We start from the raw sequence: 17,198 nt of genomic DNA, 5'->3' as shown, positions 1-17,198 counted from the left end.
CAAGAACAGTGTCAGAGGAGTGGACTGAGCGATGGCCTCGTGGTGACAAACTCAACATGGAGCCTCTCCAGGGTTTACGTCTGAACTCTCTCCTCCACTCTATCCCGGCAACACTTTCCACAACACACACACACAGTGTTGGAGACTTGGTGGGAGAAGTTGAAAGACAGAGCGTGAAGAGTGTGGGTTAAAAAACAGAAACAATGAATACCCTAATTTATAATACAGAATTTTCATATTAATTTCCCATTTTACTAAAACACATCAATGTTAATTCCTTTATCTTTAAAAATCTTCAATTTTACATTGAATTCGTTGTTGGATATTCCTGGCTATTACCCGAACCATCTTTGTCCTGCAAAAGAGCACAAAACTGAAATTCAGTTTCTCTTGGGAAACCTTCTTCTCATTTATCACTTGTAGATCTTTGGGTGTGTAAAGAAACCAGTAGATAACTTCTGTCAAATGTTATAATTTGGAATAAATTCTTCAATGCCCCATTCTGCTTTTAAGAATGAACTATACTACGCTTTATAAATAATAGTTCATTCTGTGTGGCTAAAAACTGATTTTTGCCACAAATTGTGACAATTGATAATTGATCATCAGATTCTATTAGACGTGCAGCTCTCCTCTGTTCGGTTAGTAGGTCAGAGAAAGACAGTCTGGGATTTAGTCTTCTGTATGTGTAACACAACTCCAGTCTGGCATGAGTTGTATTACACACCCTGCAACTTTAGCACCTTAAAGTAGCATGTAAACAACTTCTGTTAACAAATGTCACTCAGCCTCCTTTCACAAACTCGTCCTAGAAAAAAAATACATCCGTGCTGCAGTGGAAACAAAACACACGACTGACCAAGACAGGATTTTTCCCAGTAAACTGACTGGATGTCACCTGTAAACCAGACACACCAGTTGTTCTGGATTCCTACAGCATGTCAACATTATGACAAGCAACGAAAGCTGATGCCTCAAAGCCAAGCTTCTTCTTTGTGACACAAAAGGAAATGGGATTCAATCAAAAGGATCTTTTGTAAATAAACATTGTCAATCTTACATCGCGGTTTGATATATTATCTCAGAGCTTGTGTAGTTAACCCTCCTCACACTGTTTGATGCTGCAGCCTCATCTAGCGGCGGTTAACGGATTTGTCGTGTGGATCAGTGTTTATTCTCACTGGTGGAGGAAGTACTATTTACTTGACACCCATTTATTTAGAATAAAATAAGCAATGCAAACAGATTTCCTAGTTTTACATTAGAATCTGGAAACTAAAGCTGTGGGGTGAAAAGAACAATTAATCTCTGAAGGAGAAAAATGGAAATACATAAAGTGAAGTATCTCAAATTTGTGGCGCCTGAGCCTCCAGCAGAGGTCCCAGTAAAGGCTGCCCCACCTGCAGCCGGAGGACAAAACACACAGTCAGGGGCGTATTCAGTGTTTTATTAAACCGTTCCACATACAAAATGTAACCCGCATAACTTATAACGCATAATTTATACATACGACTTTAGAAAAGCCATGTAACATAAAGAGCTGAATAAATGTTTACCACTTAGTGTTTCACGAAATGTACATTCTGCTCACTCGTTTTTTTTGTCAAAATGATTAATACGAACCCAACTCAACTTTCTAAAGGACCTGTCAAACATAAACTACTCACTAGCATGACTACTCACTGACTTGAGTATAATACACATAATTGTTACTTCTAACCCCTACAAGCAGTGGTGCACACTGCATGACTCCGTACATTTTGCTCCACCATATAAGATTAGAAATGAAAACAAACTCTGGCTTGGTGGTTTCCAAACTTTTGGCTTGTGAAATACTCAAGGGAATTTAAAGGTATCCAGTTTTGATTTAAAATAGATCAGTTTTTGATCATCTTGGAACCCCTGAAACCGATCTCTGGGTTCATTAGAGTGTGCAACGCAGCGTGGTAAGCACTGCATTATCAGTGTTATCTCTCGAGTCTAATTTAGGGGACTAAATTGTTAACCCAATTTGGATGTACACACATATGAGCTTAAAGTCAGTAGTTAACTTGACAGTCACTGTTTTACGTGAAAGCCAGTGTGTAATCATCATCATCCTCATCTAAATACCCACAGACTTAAGTATAAAGGTTTACATTTGGACAGTATGACTATATCATACTCTGACATACAATGAATAAAAACATACAGATGAAACAGTCCCAAGTTGTAACAGATTCTGAAAGTAAGATAAATTGTGCCCGGGAGGCAAATAACCCCCGAGAGAAGAGAAGGAGATCAAATGGCAAGAGAAGCAGGTCAAGTCAGGACGTCCTCAACTACCTCGGAGAGTCTCACCCCTGCATCGTCTTTCAGCAAACAAGGAAGTTGACACTTTTCTGTAACAATGTATTTTTAGCAACGTAGATAAATGGCTATGAAGCCAGAGGATTTGAGCTTCACAAATAGCATGTTGTGTATATATATGTATGTAAATATGACACTTCAATCCAGGGAAGATAACTTTACCTTCATGAGGAAGCCGGGTCTCCTCTAGCACTGCATACAAACAAATTCCTTATATAATTAAAGTTAAAACAATTCTTCCAGCTGCTGGACAGATGTTTTCTTAGTATGACCTTTTTGTCCACAGAGTGTACCCATGTGTAAATGTACACAGTTACACAAGTGCGCGCCCTTTAATACAACTCAGCTCTGCTCTTCTGGCCTCTGTCCTCCAATCACGTGAGGGTTGAACTGAGAGATGATGATGGTGATGTCGTCGCGGTACATGCGAGCCAGCTCCTCGGGCAACGACAGCATTTTTGACAGCCTCTCGTGGTCAACCGTGCCGAATTCGTTGTTTCCCACCGCGTGACGGATCAGGTGAGTCGCCGAGTTCTGATCCTCGAAAGCCGAAGACATGCGAGCCTTCCTCTCGTCGAGCAGCCCCTGCATCTGTCCCAGGGTGACTTTGTATCCGCCGACTTTGAGGGGCTGACGCAGGTGCACCCCTGTCAAATACTCCCCGACAATACGAACCACTTCCTGTCTGTGGAGGGTCTCCCAGAGGCCATCAGAGCCGATGACCTGCAAGCACAGACGGTGGAGAGTTGGAATCCGAAAACACACAAGTGTAACACGAGATAAGTTAAGTTACTCACATACGTCGTCATGTCTCATGACTTCAATACAAAGCACTAAATCTCCATACTGATACTGGAGAAAAATTATTCATAAAATCGGCTTTTGTCTGTTAACTAAAGAGTCAACCCTAAAAGCTGGGTAATTCCTTTTAAAGATCGACTGTTCTTTTTCAAATATGGGAATATATAGCATCAACAGTACATTCATTAAAGACATTTACCAGGAAGCGATCCTGTGGCCGCAGTTTGTGGTACGTGATCTCCGGCTCGGCGGTCAGGTAGGGGGGGGTGTGGTAGTTTGGAGGGATGAACTTGGTGTGCTCGTTTTCATGGAGCTGATCAGGTCCGGATTCCAACACGCCCTTCTGCAGTTCAATACTCCACTTGAACTTCACATCCCCAAATGCACGTAGCGGCATGAGGAGGCCGAGCAAACGGTCCTGGGAAAGAAGGTGAGACAGAGGGAGGGAAAGAGGTTTTAATCAATGCTGCAGCAACCACCACCACCACCACCACCTCTCTGTGCAGATTAGTAGGTGCATCACCTGTCGGATCACGGTCTTCCTCTCTGATGGAGGGTGTTCACCTCGTATCCGAGCCACCTCTTCCTCGTTTTGGGCGCTGTGGTCATTAGAGAGTGTGTGAGCGCTGAACGAACCATCCTCCGCCTGCACCCCCAGCACCGCCCGGGCGTCCCCGGAGTTTGCTATATACCTTATTGAACAGAAAGATGACGAAACCAGGCTCAGAAGGTCAGTTTGGTTCAAATGTGTGCGCGTATGTGTGTGATTTTATCCTCCTTACAGGTCTGATCCATCGATGTGAGCCACGCAGGCCGTCGCTCCAGAAAAGGCAACTCTCAGAACCCAGTAATGCAGGTAAGCATTTTGGTCTCCAACCTGTGTGGCAGAACAACAAAGTGATTTAACAATGAAGGGCTTACGTAGTCATGTGTGATGCATAACTTCAGATCTCACTTTGAACCAAACACAGTTTTATTCAATCAAGAGCCTATTTCACTATGTTTGTAAACGTGCAAAATCCTGCTTTGGGATTTTCTAGGTTTAGGACTCCCAGGGGATCATCAGAGTTTCTCATAGAAGCACTTTTTTCATGTTAACACAGCACGCAGTGATTACCTGAGCCTCTAGAGAAATGTCACTGTCCAGCCTCTTGAAGGCATTCAGCAGCGCCTCGCGGGTTTCTGGAATATCCCCCGGGCTGAAAACAGAGAAAAAGGAGCGATGTGTATTAAACATTAGGAGAAAGGTCAAGTTCAAGAACAGATCAAGAGAAAAGCAATATTGGCAAAACAACACAGGGCTCAGTGTTGGCGTGTTGCAAGGAATTCCAGTTCCTTGGGTTTTCCGAGGAAATTGGGTTTGAAATGATAGGAGAAGCAAAGAAATCCGACAGCACGCGATACCCTTTTGAATCCTCACCTGGTGAGATCTATCAACTCCTGCCAGTAGGTCCGGAGGCTGTTGAAGTAGAGAGTCTGAGCCTCCTTGCTGAAGTAGTCGTTGGGGTGTTTGTGCCACTGCAGGATGGGGCTGAGCGCCCGGCCGGCCTCCACCGCCGCCTCCAGCTCACACAATGTGTTGTGCGGCAGCATGGACACGGCAATGTAGTAAAACAACCTCTCACTCAGCGCCTGGCAGAGAAGAGGAGAGTAGGAAGACAGGGTATGACCAAACACAATAGAATGTATCTGTCCCTCAAACAAGCCTGTTTATTATGTTTACAACGTCATGTCATCATGCTTCAGGCTCCATTAAGCATTTGTATATGCAAATATATTGAACGCAGACAAATTGAACATATTTAACCCAAGATAACGGTCATTGCAAAATAATAGAAAACACACTCAATTTGGTCATTGTAAATAGTGATCGGACATAAGGAGGCTGCCTCATCACTGGATGGGTTACTACAATGAAACTTGAAGTTGGACCCTCTAATGAACAGTACATGTATTACTACATTAAAAAGGGGATTGTTAAAACAGAGTGAGCTTCACCTGTGCACAGGCGCAGCCAGCATGGCCATCAAACACACCCAGCAGCATCCCTCGCGTCTGCAGACACGTGGCCGCACTGCGGCGGTCTTCTATGGGAGCGTTGGCCGGCAGCTGATTACTCTCAAAACCCATCACCGACGACACATTCTTCCCATCAAACTCAGGCACCTGGAACAACAACATTTAAATGAGGGTAAGATGAAAACGTAGATGTAGAGACGGCCAGATGGGTTTTCCGTTGGCATGAATGACCCCACGAACCTTGAAGCTGTACTCGTTGGCCTTCAGAATAGAGTTGACCTGCGGGGGGGAAAGGATGTAGCTGCCGAGCACTGAGGTCGTCTGGTAACTTCGGGAGTGCTGGTGGCCGTGCCACATACGGGACGGCCGCCCTGAAGGGGGTCGGTGAGCGACGGGTCCTGACTGGGCCTGGTGTTGTTGGCATGGTAACAGGCTGGAGGCCAAGGCCGTCGCACGGGGGAAACCCCTGAGCAGCTGAGATGTCACAGGCATGGTTGAAGGGCTACCAGGTCCATGCACAACCCTATTGAAGGCATACATAGAGATCTCATAAAGCCACAGCTGGATGCATTTCTTTTAAAGAGGCATCAGTGTACAGACAACAGTCTCCTCACACCATTAAGCAAACATTGTGTTCCTGGAAAGAGCTTATTTATTTACAGTCCAATCTTCGGAAATCCAAGTCCATACACATATATATAAAAATCAGATCAATGTTTTAAACCAGCTGTTGATTGTATTGGAGAACCTCTGGAAATACAGTCCATCACTTTTCTCCGCGCCCTGGTTTGGTTACCCGCTTGTTAGGTGGATGAAGTGAATGTTTTCTACTAAGACAGATCCTTCTTCCATGGAGGTCGGTATGGTCAGTTTTAGCAGAATATAATGTTCATTGAGGTGCTGTTGGATAGTATTGCCTTGTACCGACAGATGTTTGCATTATTCCCTTCAATCAAGGTAGGCTAAATATAATTCAACAACCCCACAAACTGCATCCTCCAAAATGACCACACAGTTGAATCAACACCTCTTGTGTAGTTTCTTAACGACCCTCACAAGGGTTGGATTTGTAGCGGGACTGTTAGTTAGAGCTACGGTTACCGAATAAACAGTGGATTTCTAAAAAGGGAACCAGAGCGCATCAAGCTTAATTCCTTCGGATTGATATATTCTACTTGCACGCTGATCCCAATCAAACATCCTGCATTACATATGGCAACACCAAACCTGGCTCATATTATTATAGCTTTGTTAGATGTTGAAACACAAAGATATATCAAAGAGCCTTTCTGCAGCAGCTGACATTCTTATTTTGTTTCATCCGGGGGTCTGATGGAGACGAGTAGCGTTGCTAGGACACAGCAGCGCCACCCCGAACACGTTCCGGCGACTTGGGTTGCAGCGCTGCTCTCGCCTCCAACTTTAGATCGGCATGGCTGGAAATAGCTTCGGAACAACCTCAGCCCTGACTTGTTGGGTCTTGAGCAATCCTCTGCCGGTCACCATGACCTACTGAACTTGCTCCAGACTGTGATACGTCATATCTGATCCCATGTGCGGCTAAAGATCGCTCATTCGTGTCCGTCTGGTTAGGGAGAAACATGCAACGGCGCAGATGTTAGCTGCGTGTTGTGACCACGTTGTGTTGCAGCTCGTGAGCGGAGAAGAGAAGACAAACATCCTCCTGTAACGTGTTACCCGCAGAAAGACCCGGGAGGGCCCGTCCCAGCTGTGAGCTCTGCAGGAAAAAGTTGACATCACTAACTTGAGCTAACTAGGAGCAAAGCAAGGCGTTCGCAAGCTAACATCCGAGCATTGGTCTGAACTTTCTTTTCAAAACCCCAGAGGCTCTGACACGCTGTTTAGTACACGGTGACGCTCGCGTTGGCTTTCCGATGGATCCGGGGAGCGTCGGTCAGCCAGGGAGAGAAGCTACATGCTAATGGTGGCTAATGTTGTCTGGGTTACACCCACCCGGCTACCGTCAAACTGGATGATGTCTGCTTCGATAAGACGGGAAAGACCCAGCCGAAAAGCTATCTAGCCGTAGGTTGGATGTCAACATTTTAGCAGAGTGCAAGATTCACACTCACCTTAACAGATAGACGTGAAGAAGTTCATGACTTAACTGCGACCTGGTGCTGTCGACCCCTCCGTTCTGTAACAGTCTGGATCGCAGTGAACGCTGATTGGTTGAGCTCTTTCAGCCACAGTGACGTCATTGGACCCCTCAAAACAAAATATTATGTACTCTGCTGCTCTTGAAGTTTTTGTGTTCACGATGAGACAATTTCAGTTAAAAATTTAAATATTCCGAAAACACTAAAATAAACAATTGTGAGTTGAGTTTTTGACACCCAAAAAGCAGAGTTTAATATATATATATATATTCATTTTGCGAAATTGAGAGCGTCAAGTTTATTCGTATTATCTTATTTATGGAATAATATAGCCATTTTCGTCATATAATGTCTCACTAAAAGAAAAGATGATTATAATAACAGCTAAAAAATTGCAAATGAATAATGTTGGACTTGGAGAATTGAACAAAAGTTTGAACAGCAACAAAACCCTTCAAGCATGTTTCTAAATAATAACTAAACTGTGTAAACAAACCACAAAATAGGTAATAGAGACCTGCCTGCAAACTACACATCAAAGGGGAAACCCAAATATTTACTAAAATAATAAAATATGAAGACAAAGCAAACTAAAAATATTCGGTGGTTTTCACATTTTGGTGCTTTTCAGATTTAAAGGCAGAGGAAGACAATGGCTTCCTCGGTGTGTTCTCGGTAAAAGGTCAAAAGATGATTGTTCAGTTTCTATCTAACTCCAAGCAAACCTCTTTCAAGCTGTATCCATATTGCAATATCAATAAGAAAACAAAACATGTCTGTTGTATAGCTAATTCATAAAACATACTGTTTTACATAGAGATTTTTCTTAGTAAATTATATGAATTTTGTGATTGTCATCTGGAACTAAAGTGATGTCAAACAAAACTTGAAACAAGATACCAAAACATTTTAATTTAAAAAACATTGAAAATCCTTACAAAAATTGTATTTACAAAACCATGTAAACAGTAGCAAAAATACTGTGCACAAAACGAAAATAACAAAAAAAGAGCTGCACAAGCTGTAAACATCTTGGATAGAAATGCCATAAAACAAACCAGCACTACCAATTATCTATCAGGGAGATCTATATCAGAAATCTCTCGTCCACCAGAGTCTTGCTGACAAGGTTCTTCCTTCCCAGAGTGTTACGGATCAAACGAAATATCTGTAATAAATGAGATGGGTGTTTAATACATGTTCATTTTAGCACAACAAAGGCCTCACAGGGTTAATACTTCAAGCACTGACCATTTGCTGTACGCATGTAAGCACAGCAGCAAGAACAAAGCTCTGAGATCCGAGGTCGACGACACAGAAGAACAAAGTGTCAAAGATCAGCAGCGTGGCCTCATTTCCGTAAAACAGTACATCACTGAAGGAGTGGGCCTCATCTGCAGTGGGAAAATATACATCATATAAATAAACTGTTTGTATACAAACAAACATAAATGTAAGGCTTGCTTGGGCCAAGAGGTCATTACCATTATAAAATATGCTTTTCTCACTGGGTTCAAGGAACTCCATCCCTATGATCCTCTCAAACATCAGCTTGTCCTTCACTATATAGTCCATTTCATGGTGCGCCTGAGGTAGATGGTGCAACATTAGAGACAGAAAAAAACTCAGTCGTACAAAATTCTTCAGGTCAATGGAAAGAGCACATATTCTTTAGAATCTAACAATTAAATGCATTTACAATTTAAATGTGCTTTTGTGTGTGTCTAAATATGAACATTTATACAAACATGGTCTATTATGGATCCCAGGAAGTGGTTCATGGTCTGGTAGCCTCTGGCCCTCTGCTCAAACTGGTTAGCCGAGTTTGCGTCAATCAGCCGGGATCGTCCGTTTCTCTGAAACAACCATTTATTTTCAAAATAGGGAGTCAATGTTTTGCTTGGATTAACAGGTCAAAGCTTAATCAATAACACAACAAAGAAAGCACAGACCCGTCCGATTTGCTCCCGTATCCTGTCATAGTGCAACCGCAGGCGGTTGTTGAGGGACACCTGAAAGGTCTGGACCTCTGTATTTGGAAGTAGACCTCTCTGACCACACAGGGACTCCTTGGATCAAAACAATAGAAATAATATATATATATATACACCGTCCAATCGACAGCGGCATTCATTTTCTACAATTGTTAACACAACATGTGGTCTGATGCAACCTACCGCTTCTCTGTTCAGGTTGTTGTTCATTTCCTCCATGTTTGTGTCTGCATGCCCGTGGACTGAACGTCCGTGAATGTAGTAGCCAAAACAACGGTGAGATAACAGCAGCACAGAAACCTTTACATAGACATGGGCAAAGTACACCGACGTGAAACGACAATACAACGTGTTTAAAATGTAGTCTAATATGGACATTGATACTTACATTACTGATTGAGCAGAGATCAACAAACTGACGGATTTTGTCCTCCACAAAGTGCTCATAAAACACAGTGAAGAAAATCACCTGTAGCGACATGGGATAATCTTTTAAATTAGCTTTCCACATTTGTATCTGTATTCATCTAATTTCTTAACAAAGACAGGAAGAGGTGAGAGATTAAAGTGGTCGTGACCAAAGGATGCAATGAGAATGGCTGATACCTGCAAAAGCCCAATGCCGAGCCATAGCGTGGCGGCTAGACCGTAGCGCAGCATCAGGCTGTATGAGGGCGTATATGCCTCTGGGGAGCGCTGTAAAGCAGGCATGGGGTCCCTCAAGGCCAAGTTAGAGAATCCCAACACCTGAACAAAACAGGCGATGTGTCATCAATGAGGAGAAGGGACATAACGAAAGCAGTGTGTGTGTTGTTCTAGGATGTACTTCGAAAAAAAAGAGGACAGCCATGGTCTGAAAAGTTGGGCTGATCTTGCGGATGGTCTGGAGCTCGTTCCATTCATTGGCCACAAAGTAGGTTCTCCAGATGCTGACAGAAGAGGGGTCACGATTCAACTCCCCAGCAGCTGAAACAGCAGCGAATGCGATGAATATAGGATACAAAAAAACTGAATTGTTTCTTCTTTTAAGACTGCAAAACATCTGCTCCAGGTAGTTATATTTATACCTTGCACAGTTCTGCTGGTTTTGCTTCGTGGCCTCTCCCAGTCTATAAAGAATACATCAATTGACACCTGAAGGATCAACTTGTGCAGAAACTGGACAGCCTGGATAAGAAAAACACATACAATGCCATTTTAATATTTCTAATAGAAGCACCATAGGTTTAAAAAACAATACTGCTCATTTTTAAATCTGTGGGTCTAACCTTGAGAGCAAAGGCACAACCAATGTACGTCACAAACTGCTCCTCCTGTGCAGGCAGTGGTAACAGCACAGATACAAACTGTTGAGCCTAAACAGATGCATACACAAATTAATCACAGAAAGCAGCCATTTATATGACAACCAATTGTATGCATTGAAAAAAAATGTGCGGGAGAAGAACGTAAAGGAGGAGAGCTACTTGCCTTTAAAGTCTTAAGAGCGCAAAGAGGAAAAAAAGAGTTAGAAGTCCGAGAAAAGAAAAACACCATTTGTGTTTGGAAAATAAATCAAGTTTAAATAGAAAAGGGCTCAAAAAGAAAAAGTTACGGACAGGAGGTACTGATTGAAATATTACATATAGTCCCAAAGAAATCAGACTGACCTTGTAAAAGATAAGCCAGTAAAGTCCGGTTCCCACAGTGACGGCGAAGAAAACATTGGCCAGATCTCCGGCATAAAACAACAAAAACTTCAGCATAGTCTGAGGCAGAGAAGGAGAGAAAGACTTCTCACTCGACACCAGTGTTAACTCATCAAAACACGATATTTAATGTTTGCAAACAGGAGACAGAGATGACACACACACAAATCATGCATCAAGTCTTCTTCAGAGCAGGAATACATAGTTGTAAGATAGAGTGTGTTAAAACTGGGGGGACTCTGGGCAAAACCCAAGTGCTGGTTGTCGACCTCGGATGTAGACGATCATCTTTGGCACCACGAGATTATAAACATCGACGCACAAACATCTTGGTTATCCGATGACCCAGAATACCAAGCACACACTCTCTATCGAACTAAGGTGGAACATCATTTTCAGTTTTTCCAAAAATTGGATTACCGTCAAACTTTACACCGATATAAGCATTGAATCCATGACGTGTGAGAGATTAAATACCTCCACGTCAATGAGGGGGGAGGCAATCCTCCTCTTCCAGCTGACAGTCTTCAGCAGAGAGTACATGAGGGCCAATCCGCCAAGCACCCCGAGAGCGGTCTGTGAACACAAACATATGAGAGGCCCGGCTGACACTGTATCACTGGGAACCATGATGAGCATCAGTCGCTCACAGGAACAAAGTAATTTAACTTTAAAGGTTTCATTTGTAGTGCTACTCACATCTGTTTTTATGCGAGCCTCATTCTGATCCATCTCATACTCCACGGCAAACGTGGTCTGGAAACAGATACATTAATTCAACGCATTAACAAACCAACCGCTTGTTAGATATAAACAAAGACAAGACATTTTTCTCTTTAACGAAAGTCTTAAAGAAAAACGTCAGTCTTACTTTTTGAGATGGAAAACGTGCGTGCGTGTGCGTGCGCGCCAACTCACAGACACAGTTTGTGTATTGATATCCGTGATGGCAACGTCTGTGTACGTCACAGTCATTAGAGGAGGATAAACCTGTCCTTCTTGGGTACGTGGAACCAGCTGGAACCTACCAAGCGCATATTTGATTAAAAACATCACCGTGTCTGAAGGCAGTTACAACTTTTGTTCCCTCTTTTTCTACCATTGTGGTGTGCACAGCCGAAACTCACCTTATTTTGACACTACTCGCTACACGGATGACTTTGGGCAATGAACTTATGCTCTTCTCTCTTCCGCTCAGTGTGTCGACAGCAAACATACGCCGAGAAAGGTACCAGTTTTTCATGCTCTCTGTACAAAGTTTGTATTAAAGAAAATATGAAAACACGCACACACACACACACACGCAAACACACAAGAATGGAAATTTTACCTTGGTTGATGAACCGCCCGTTGTATTGCTGGTTATAGACAAGTGTAGGCAGGGAGAGAAGTTTTCTGTTATCTCCTCCACCAAGATCCATAAACACATCATAGAACAATGGCTCGGGATGAGAACCCAACAGCTCTGCTATGGAGAGATCACACTACACACACACACACACACACACAGCATAAGAGTTTATATTACAACTTGGCATTGCAAAAGAGTTTGTCGACAATGCCTGAGTGAAATGACAGAAGAAACACTCACACTTTCTTGGTAAGCGGTTCCAAAAGTGAAGGCGGCTGCTCGTTTGGCGGTGGTTTCGGGACAAAGCTAAAATAGCAGAAGAGAGGTGGTGTATTTTTAATACTTCAACCACATGAAAATCAATTTATAGCAATTGAATACTTTGTGTTAAGATGCTCAAGAGTGGAGGCATTTTAACATTTAATAAAAAGGTTTATGTTGTGTTCCGTCATTGGACATCTTACCTGAAGATTATCACCTCCTACTTTTTCCCATCTGAGGAACTCTCCTCCAATATTATAGACAGCAGCAAGTAATTTAATGTCAGTGTTCTGTCAGACAAACAGCATTAGTTAAATTCCAATAATACAAATGCTTCTGTAAAATTTGAAGTTGCTGCACATTTTGTACACTCATGAAACAATCTTTTTTTGTGATAACTGGAGACTACCACTTACCTTGTTTCTTCCTCTGAAACTAAACTTAATGGGAACAGGATCGTTCTGAAGCACTCGACTGGCCAGCCCAGGTTCGTCCCCATAGTAAAGCCATGGAAGATTAACTCTCCTGGAGACAAAGTAACCCAACTACAGTTTAGGGGAGTGACAACTTGCTAATTACCTTCATAATTTTCTGTCCTAAAAGTACAACTGTAACTAGCAGGGTTTTATTCCCACAGAAAATACATATATGCCATGATAGCATTGATTACCAGTAGGAAATATCTTGGGTTGAGCTGAAAGCAGCTCTAGATCTGAAGATGGTGTTAAAGAGACCGCAGGCGTCGGTGGAGACGCCACTGATGGAGTGCATGTTCATCACACACATGTTCCCGAGAGCCTGACATGCTGTCAGGTTGGAGAAGACCTGTAACCACACAAGTTGTTTATACACAGTAGCTGAAACACACACAAAATAAAATAAAACTGTCTTTCTGAGCAACAATCAATAAGCTAATAAAAAAATCTAAGCTATTTTGAACAAGAAGAAAACACATTTTGCATACTTAAATTACATGAGCATATTTATTTGATGGATTTTTTCTATCATTTAGGATTCATATTTTGATGATTATGTGTAAGGATTTGTCATAAACGCAGATACCACAACTATGATAATAAAACCACCACAAAGCTAATAAAATCATCTTGAGGCACAGAAATGGCTTACTGTGATGTTAAATCAACAAAAAGTTATTTTTTAACAAGAAACGTGGAATAGGAGATAGGAGATATAATTACAAGGCAGGCTGCCGACGAGGAGTAGAGGTTTTTGAAAAACCAGGCAGACTGGAAACTGATCTTCTGCAGGGACAAGAGAGCAGAAAATACAAGTCAGAAAACATCAAAGCAAACAAAAGGTAGAGCGACAGAGCGATAAAAGAAAAATAGACGCACCAACTGAGCATAGTTGACACTTGGGTTCACATTGGTGGAGAGGCTGCTTGGAGGAAGGCATAATCCTCCTGCCTGGAAAGACACATCCATAAACGTATTCTCATTGTCTGGAATTGAATGGTGCGTAGGGAGGAGGGTACGGCGTTCAGCAGAACTCACCAGGACATTAGGAGAGCTACACACACAGGAGGTGTTAACGAAGGAAGCCTGACATCTCTCACACCTGAAAGACAATTTTGGAGACTGTATATATACTCTGACAGCACTTTGTACATTAACATGTATTATTGAAAGCAGAGTAAACAGGGAACCCCTGTCAGAAAATTTGGTCGAGTAGGTAAAACAAATTGGTTATTGTTAGCTTGTAATGACTATACGAGACTCTCTATTTGCCTGTAAGTGTTTGGGTATGTCTCAACATAAACTGAGACAAGATAACATAAACCTTTGGCTTGAATTAATAAAACCCTAAATGGGATTTTTCAGTCTTTTTTGAATATATATTTTGAACTAAAACTTCGGCAGGGTTTTTCAAGGTTTACGACCGCAGATGCCATGGTCAACCAATCAAGTGTTAATCTGAATTTATCAGTGTTTTAATATTTTCGATACATACCTATCTCCACTGATGTTTGGTACAGACAAACTAGGGGAGTTTTCATTACACATTTCACACCTGGCCACATCAAAAAGGTTTCCATTGACATCTCTCTCCACTGAAAAACAGACAATATTACATAATGTACAGCCATTTATACATCAAATGAATGATAGATTATGCTATTGCCTTGCATTAAATTATTAGCAAGCAAATCCAACATTAAATACTGTTCAGAGGTTAAGAAACAATTCAGAAATGGGTCATTTAATTGGTGACCCACCCAGGACATTGCTGGCTGGACACTGGCACTTCCCCTCATCATTGACACGGGTTGGACAGCCAATACACCCAAACCCATCTTTAGTTACAGCCTGTAATGAGAGACAACTTGTCAAATCCTTGCTACAAACGGCATGAGAAGCTGTGTATGGAATTGGAGATGCAGTATAATAGTATAATTTGCAAGAAACGGCAGAGAATGACAGTAAAGTTGAATTGCACGTACAGGTCTATCAGCGGGACATTTTTGACAGGTAATGGATGCCTTGTCAGAGGTGAGAGTTTGGTACCCAGTCTTGCAAATGCAGCTTAGTCCTGCAGAAAAGCCAGTGAAAAGTTAAAAGGATGACCAGTGTTAAGTGTAGAGATATTAGTTACATCCTCCTGTAAGTTTAAAAGTTTTCTCCTAATCAATCATTGAATCTAACTTTACTTCCAACCTTTGTTAATTTCTCGCTTCTGTATAAGCGGTCTGTAAAAACAGAAAATCCAGAAGCGCATGTTGGCTTTCATAATGTAAAGTACAACTGTATGAAACTGGCATATTGCATTTTACATTCGATGCATTGCAACTTTATTAGCAAATAGTATGGCACTGTAGGTAATGGCATGCGTAGATTGCCTGTCTGCCCCGCATTCATTAGTTCCACTTCAAGCTTGTTGGCCCTAGTTAACTCCCTCCTTTCCCTGTGTATTCTTATCTTTGTTGTTACATGGAGTTTTGTTTACTTGACATGTAACCCTGTCTGCTAATAACTCCCAGCCTATACACTTTGTCAATAGAAGTACATTGATTGCTTCGACTTGTCTTTGAGTCCACATTTAGGTCATTCCGGCCCTCGCTGCTTCTTCAGCTAATAAGCTAAGTGTTTCATCTTAACAGTATTAATTAAATAAATTGTTACTTTGAATAAATATACTGCACACCGGACTTTGAGAAGTTATTTATGTTGCTTGAGAAAGGAAGGGCACTGCTGCTGCAGAAGTAGCGCGTTACGCGTATAGACTGAGGTTAAAGGGTTGTTGAAAGGTGTTTTGAGTCGAAAAAAATGTATTCAATGTCCAATACTAATCCCTAGTATATACGTTTTTGTCATTTAAAATGCTCTTCTTATTACTTTTAGTTTAGTATATTTTCCTTTGCAGCTGAGGGGAAGAATTTGTGGTAATAAAACTGACTATTGCTGTTTATACTCTAAGAGGGATGGATGTTGCCATTCAAGAATCGCTTAGATATGTTAAAGGTCAATTCATGAAAGTATCATGTTATCCATTACGAAGTTGCTGAAATTTCGCAAAGTTGATACCTAACTTAACTTTTGGATATATTTTCCGTAATAATGCATAACCAATGAATCTATCAAGTACTTATTGACATCCTGGTTTCGGATTTTGCTGCAAACGTTATAACTTCATTTGTCTTTTTGAAATGAAAAAAGGACTAAAGAAACAATGAAATTATATTACTTAAGAAGATGTGAAAATGTAGCTATTTTCTTGCATTATAAAATGAATTACTCAATAATAAATACTAAAATATTGGGGTTGGGTTGGTAGAACCCAGTTAATTAGTTTAAATATCTGTTTGACTGTTCGTATGAGGTTTTCATATGATAGATAAACAAACATTAATTAGGACAAAATGATTTACAATATATATGGCAACAGTACAATATTAGTTTAAATATTAGCTACTAATTTCCCATATCTGTCTTTGGGAGCAGCTATTGATTTTACTCTTTATTACTGCAGAGAGTGTTTTTTGTAAATGATCTCTTTCAGTTAAGTTAACAGTGGTTGTGAACTGATTTTAAACATCTTAGTTAGCTGACGCTAACTAGCGATCCGGACTTAGCTAACGACTATCCAGCGCATTGGGCGCTTTGTGTCTCGTTGTGCGGGACAGTGAGGTGGTCAAACTCACTGTTAAAACGCATTAAGACTGACCACACGTTTTGATGTCGTATCATCGTCAGTTTATCAGCTAACGTTGGTTATTGTGATGCGCGGCGGAGATGGTACCAGACCTGTTGTACTCCGTCGCTGATTTGGACCGCACCTCACACACGAAAGACTCGAGATATCGAAAAATTCTTCATCCGTACAATCTGAAGGAGATTTAAATGGAATTGCGTACTGCTGGCAATTAAGTAAATCCAGGTATATTAACAGAAATATTGTTAGAGGCACTTTGTATCTGTTAGCAACAGCCACAAGCGTCCTGGTCGCCATGGTAAACAACGGTCTACCTTTTTTACCCACAATTCCATTCATCAAGCGCGATGACGTCACGACCAACTAAAGCTCCGCTGTTGGCCAATATTATTTTAACTTAAAGTATGCAAAATAAAAATTTGAAACAAGGGAAAGAGATATTTGA

At 41.6% G+C, this 17,198-nt stretch overlaps 2 protein-coding genes across 3 annotated transcripts; both read right to left on the bottom strand.

Annotated features, from left to right (window-relative positions):
* Positions 1–1,432: 1,432 nt before the first annotated feature.
* On the bottom strand, positions 1,433–7,363 carry pdp1 (pyruvate dehydrogenase phosphatase catalytic subunit 1). Of its 2 annotated transcripts, XM_062565624.1 has the most exons (10): positions 7,263–7,355; positions 6,868–6,907; positions 5,410–5,692; positions 5,149–5,316; positions 4,571–4,782; positions 4,268–4,349; positions 3,933–4,027; positions 3,674–3,842; positions 3,350–3,568; positions 1,433–3,072 (listed from the first exon to the last, which is right to left on the bottom strand). In XM_062565624.1, exons 3-10 carry the CDS (start codon positions 5,659–5,661, stop codon positions 2,692–2,694), a joined length of 1,578 nt encoding a protein of 525 aa, XP_062421608.1. In that variant the 5' UTR covers positions 5,662–5,692; positions 6,868–6,907; positions 7,263–7,355; the 3' UTR covers positions 1,433–2,691. The 2 variants fall into 2 exon arrangements, with proteins under 2 accessions (XP_062421608.1, XP_037310731.2); XM_037454834.2 differs by lacking the exon at positions 6,868–6,907 and having other exon boundaries at positions 7,263–7,363.
* Positions 7,364–8,180: 817 nt separating this feature from the next.
* Positions 8,181–17,185, bottom strand: tmem67 (transmembrane protein 67). The gene is made up of 28 exons (XM_037454383.2): positions 16,846–17,185; positions 15,045–15,133; positions 14,820–14,910; positions 14,555–14,654; positions 14,098–14,161; positions 13,939–14,010; positions 13,783–13,845; positions 13,254–13,408; positions 13,000–13,108; positions 12,787–12,873; positions 12,563–12,628; positions 12,302–12,455; positions 12,099–12,219; positions 11,890–11,995; positions 11,671–11,727; positions 11,449–11,547; positions 10,933–11,031; positions 10,552–10,638; positions 10,351–10,450; positions 10,110–10,249; positions 9,890–10,030; positions 9,672–9,752; positions 9,467–9,583; positions 9,242–9,358; positions 9,038–9,145; positions 8,774–8,876; positions 8,541–8,683; positions 8,181–8,457 (listed from the first exon to the last, which is right to left on the bottom strand). The coding sequence occupies exons 1-28, from the start codon at positions 17,090–17,092 to the stop codon at positions 8,377–8,379; spliced, it is 2,997 nt and encodes a 998-aa protein (XP_037310280.2). The 5' UTR covers positions 17,093–17,185; the 3' UTR covers positions 8,181–8,376.
* Between the last annotated feature and the right edge of the window lie 13 nt (positions 17,186–17,198).

Source organism: Pungitius pungitius, chromosome 11 (assembly GCF_949316345.1).
Source record: "Pungitius pungitius chromosome 11, fPunPun2.1, whole genome shotgun sequence".
NCBI classification, from domain to species: Eukaryota; Metazoa; Chordata; class Actinopteri; order Perciformes; family Gasterosteidae; genus Pungitius; species Pungitius pungitius.
Note: the sequence above shows the minus strand (reverse complement) of the source record. Positions and strands in the feature narration are given on the sequence as shown.

Bases quoted from the DNA above. Each gene is read 5' to 3' on its own strand.
- pdp1 (XM_037454834.2), bottom strand. From the start codon at position 5,661: ATGCCTGTGACATCTCAGCTGCTCAGGGGTTTCCCCCGTGCGACGGCC. The intron at 3,843-3,932 runs GTAAGGAGGATA...CTGTTCAATAAG, and splicing joins CACATCGATGGATCAGACCT to GTATATAGCAAACTCCGGGG. The intron at 3,569-3,673 runs GTGATGCACCTA...CTTCTTTCCCAG, and splicing joins GGAAGACCGTGATCCGACAG to GACCGTTTGCTCGGCCTCCT.
- tmem67 (XM_037454383.2), bottom strand. From the start codon at position 17,092: ATGAATGGAATTGTGGGTAAAAAAGGTAGACCGTTGTTTACCATGGCG. The intron at 15,134-16,845 runs GTCTGGTACCAT...GCTTTTCTGCAG, and splicing joins TCAGCGACGGAGTACAACAG to GACTAAGCTGCATTTGCAAG. The intron at 13,109-13,253 runs GTAATCAATGCT...CTTTGTCTCCAG, and splicing joins ACCCAAGATATTTCCTACTG to GAGAGTTAATCTTCCATGGC.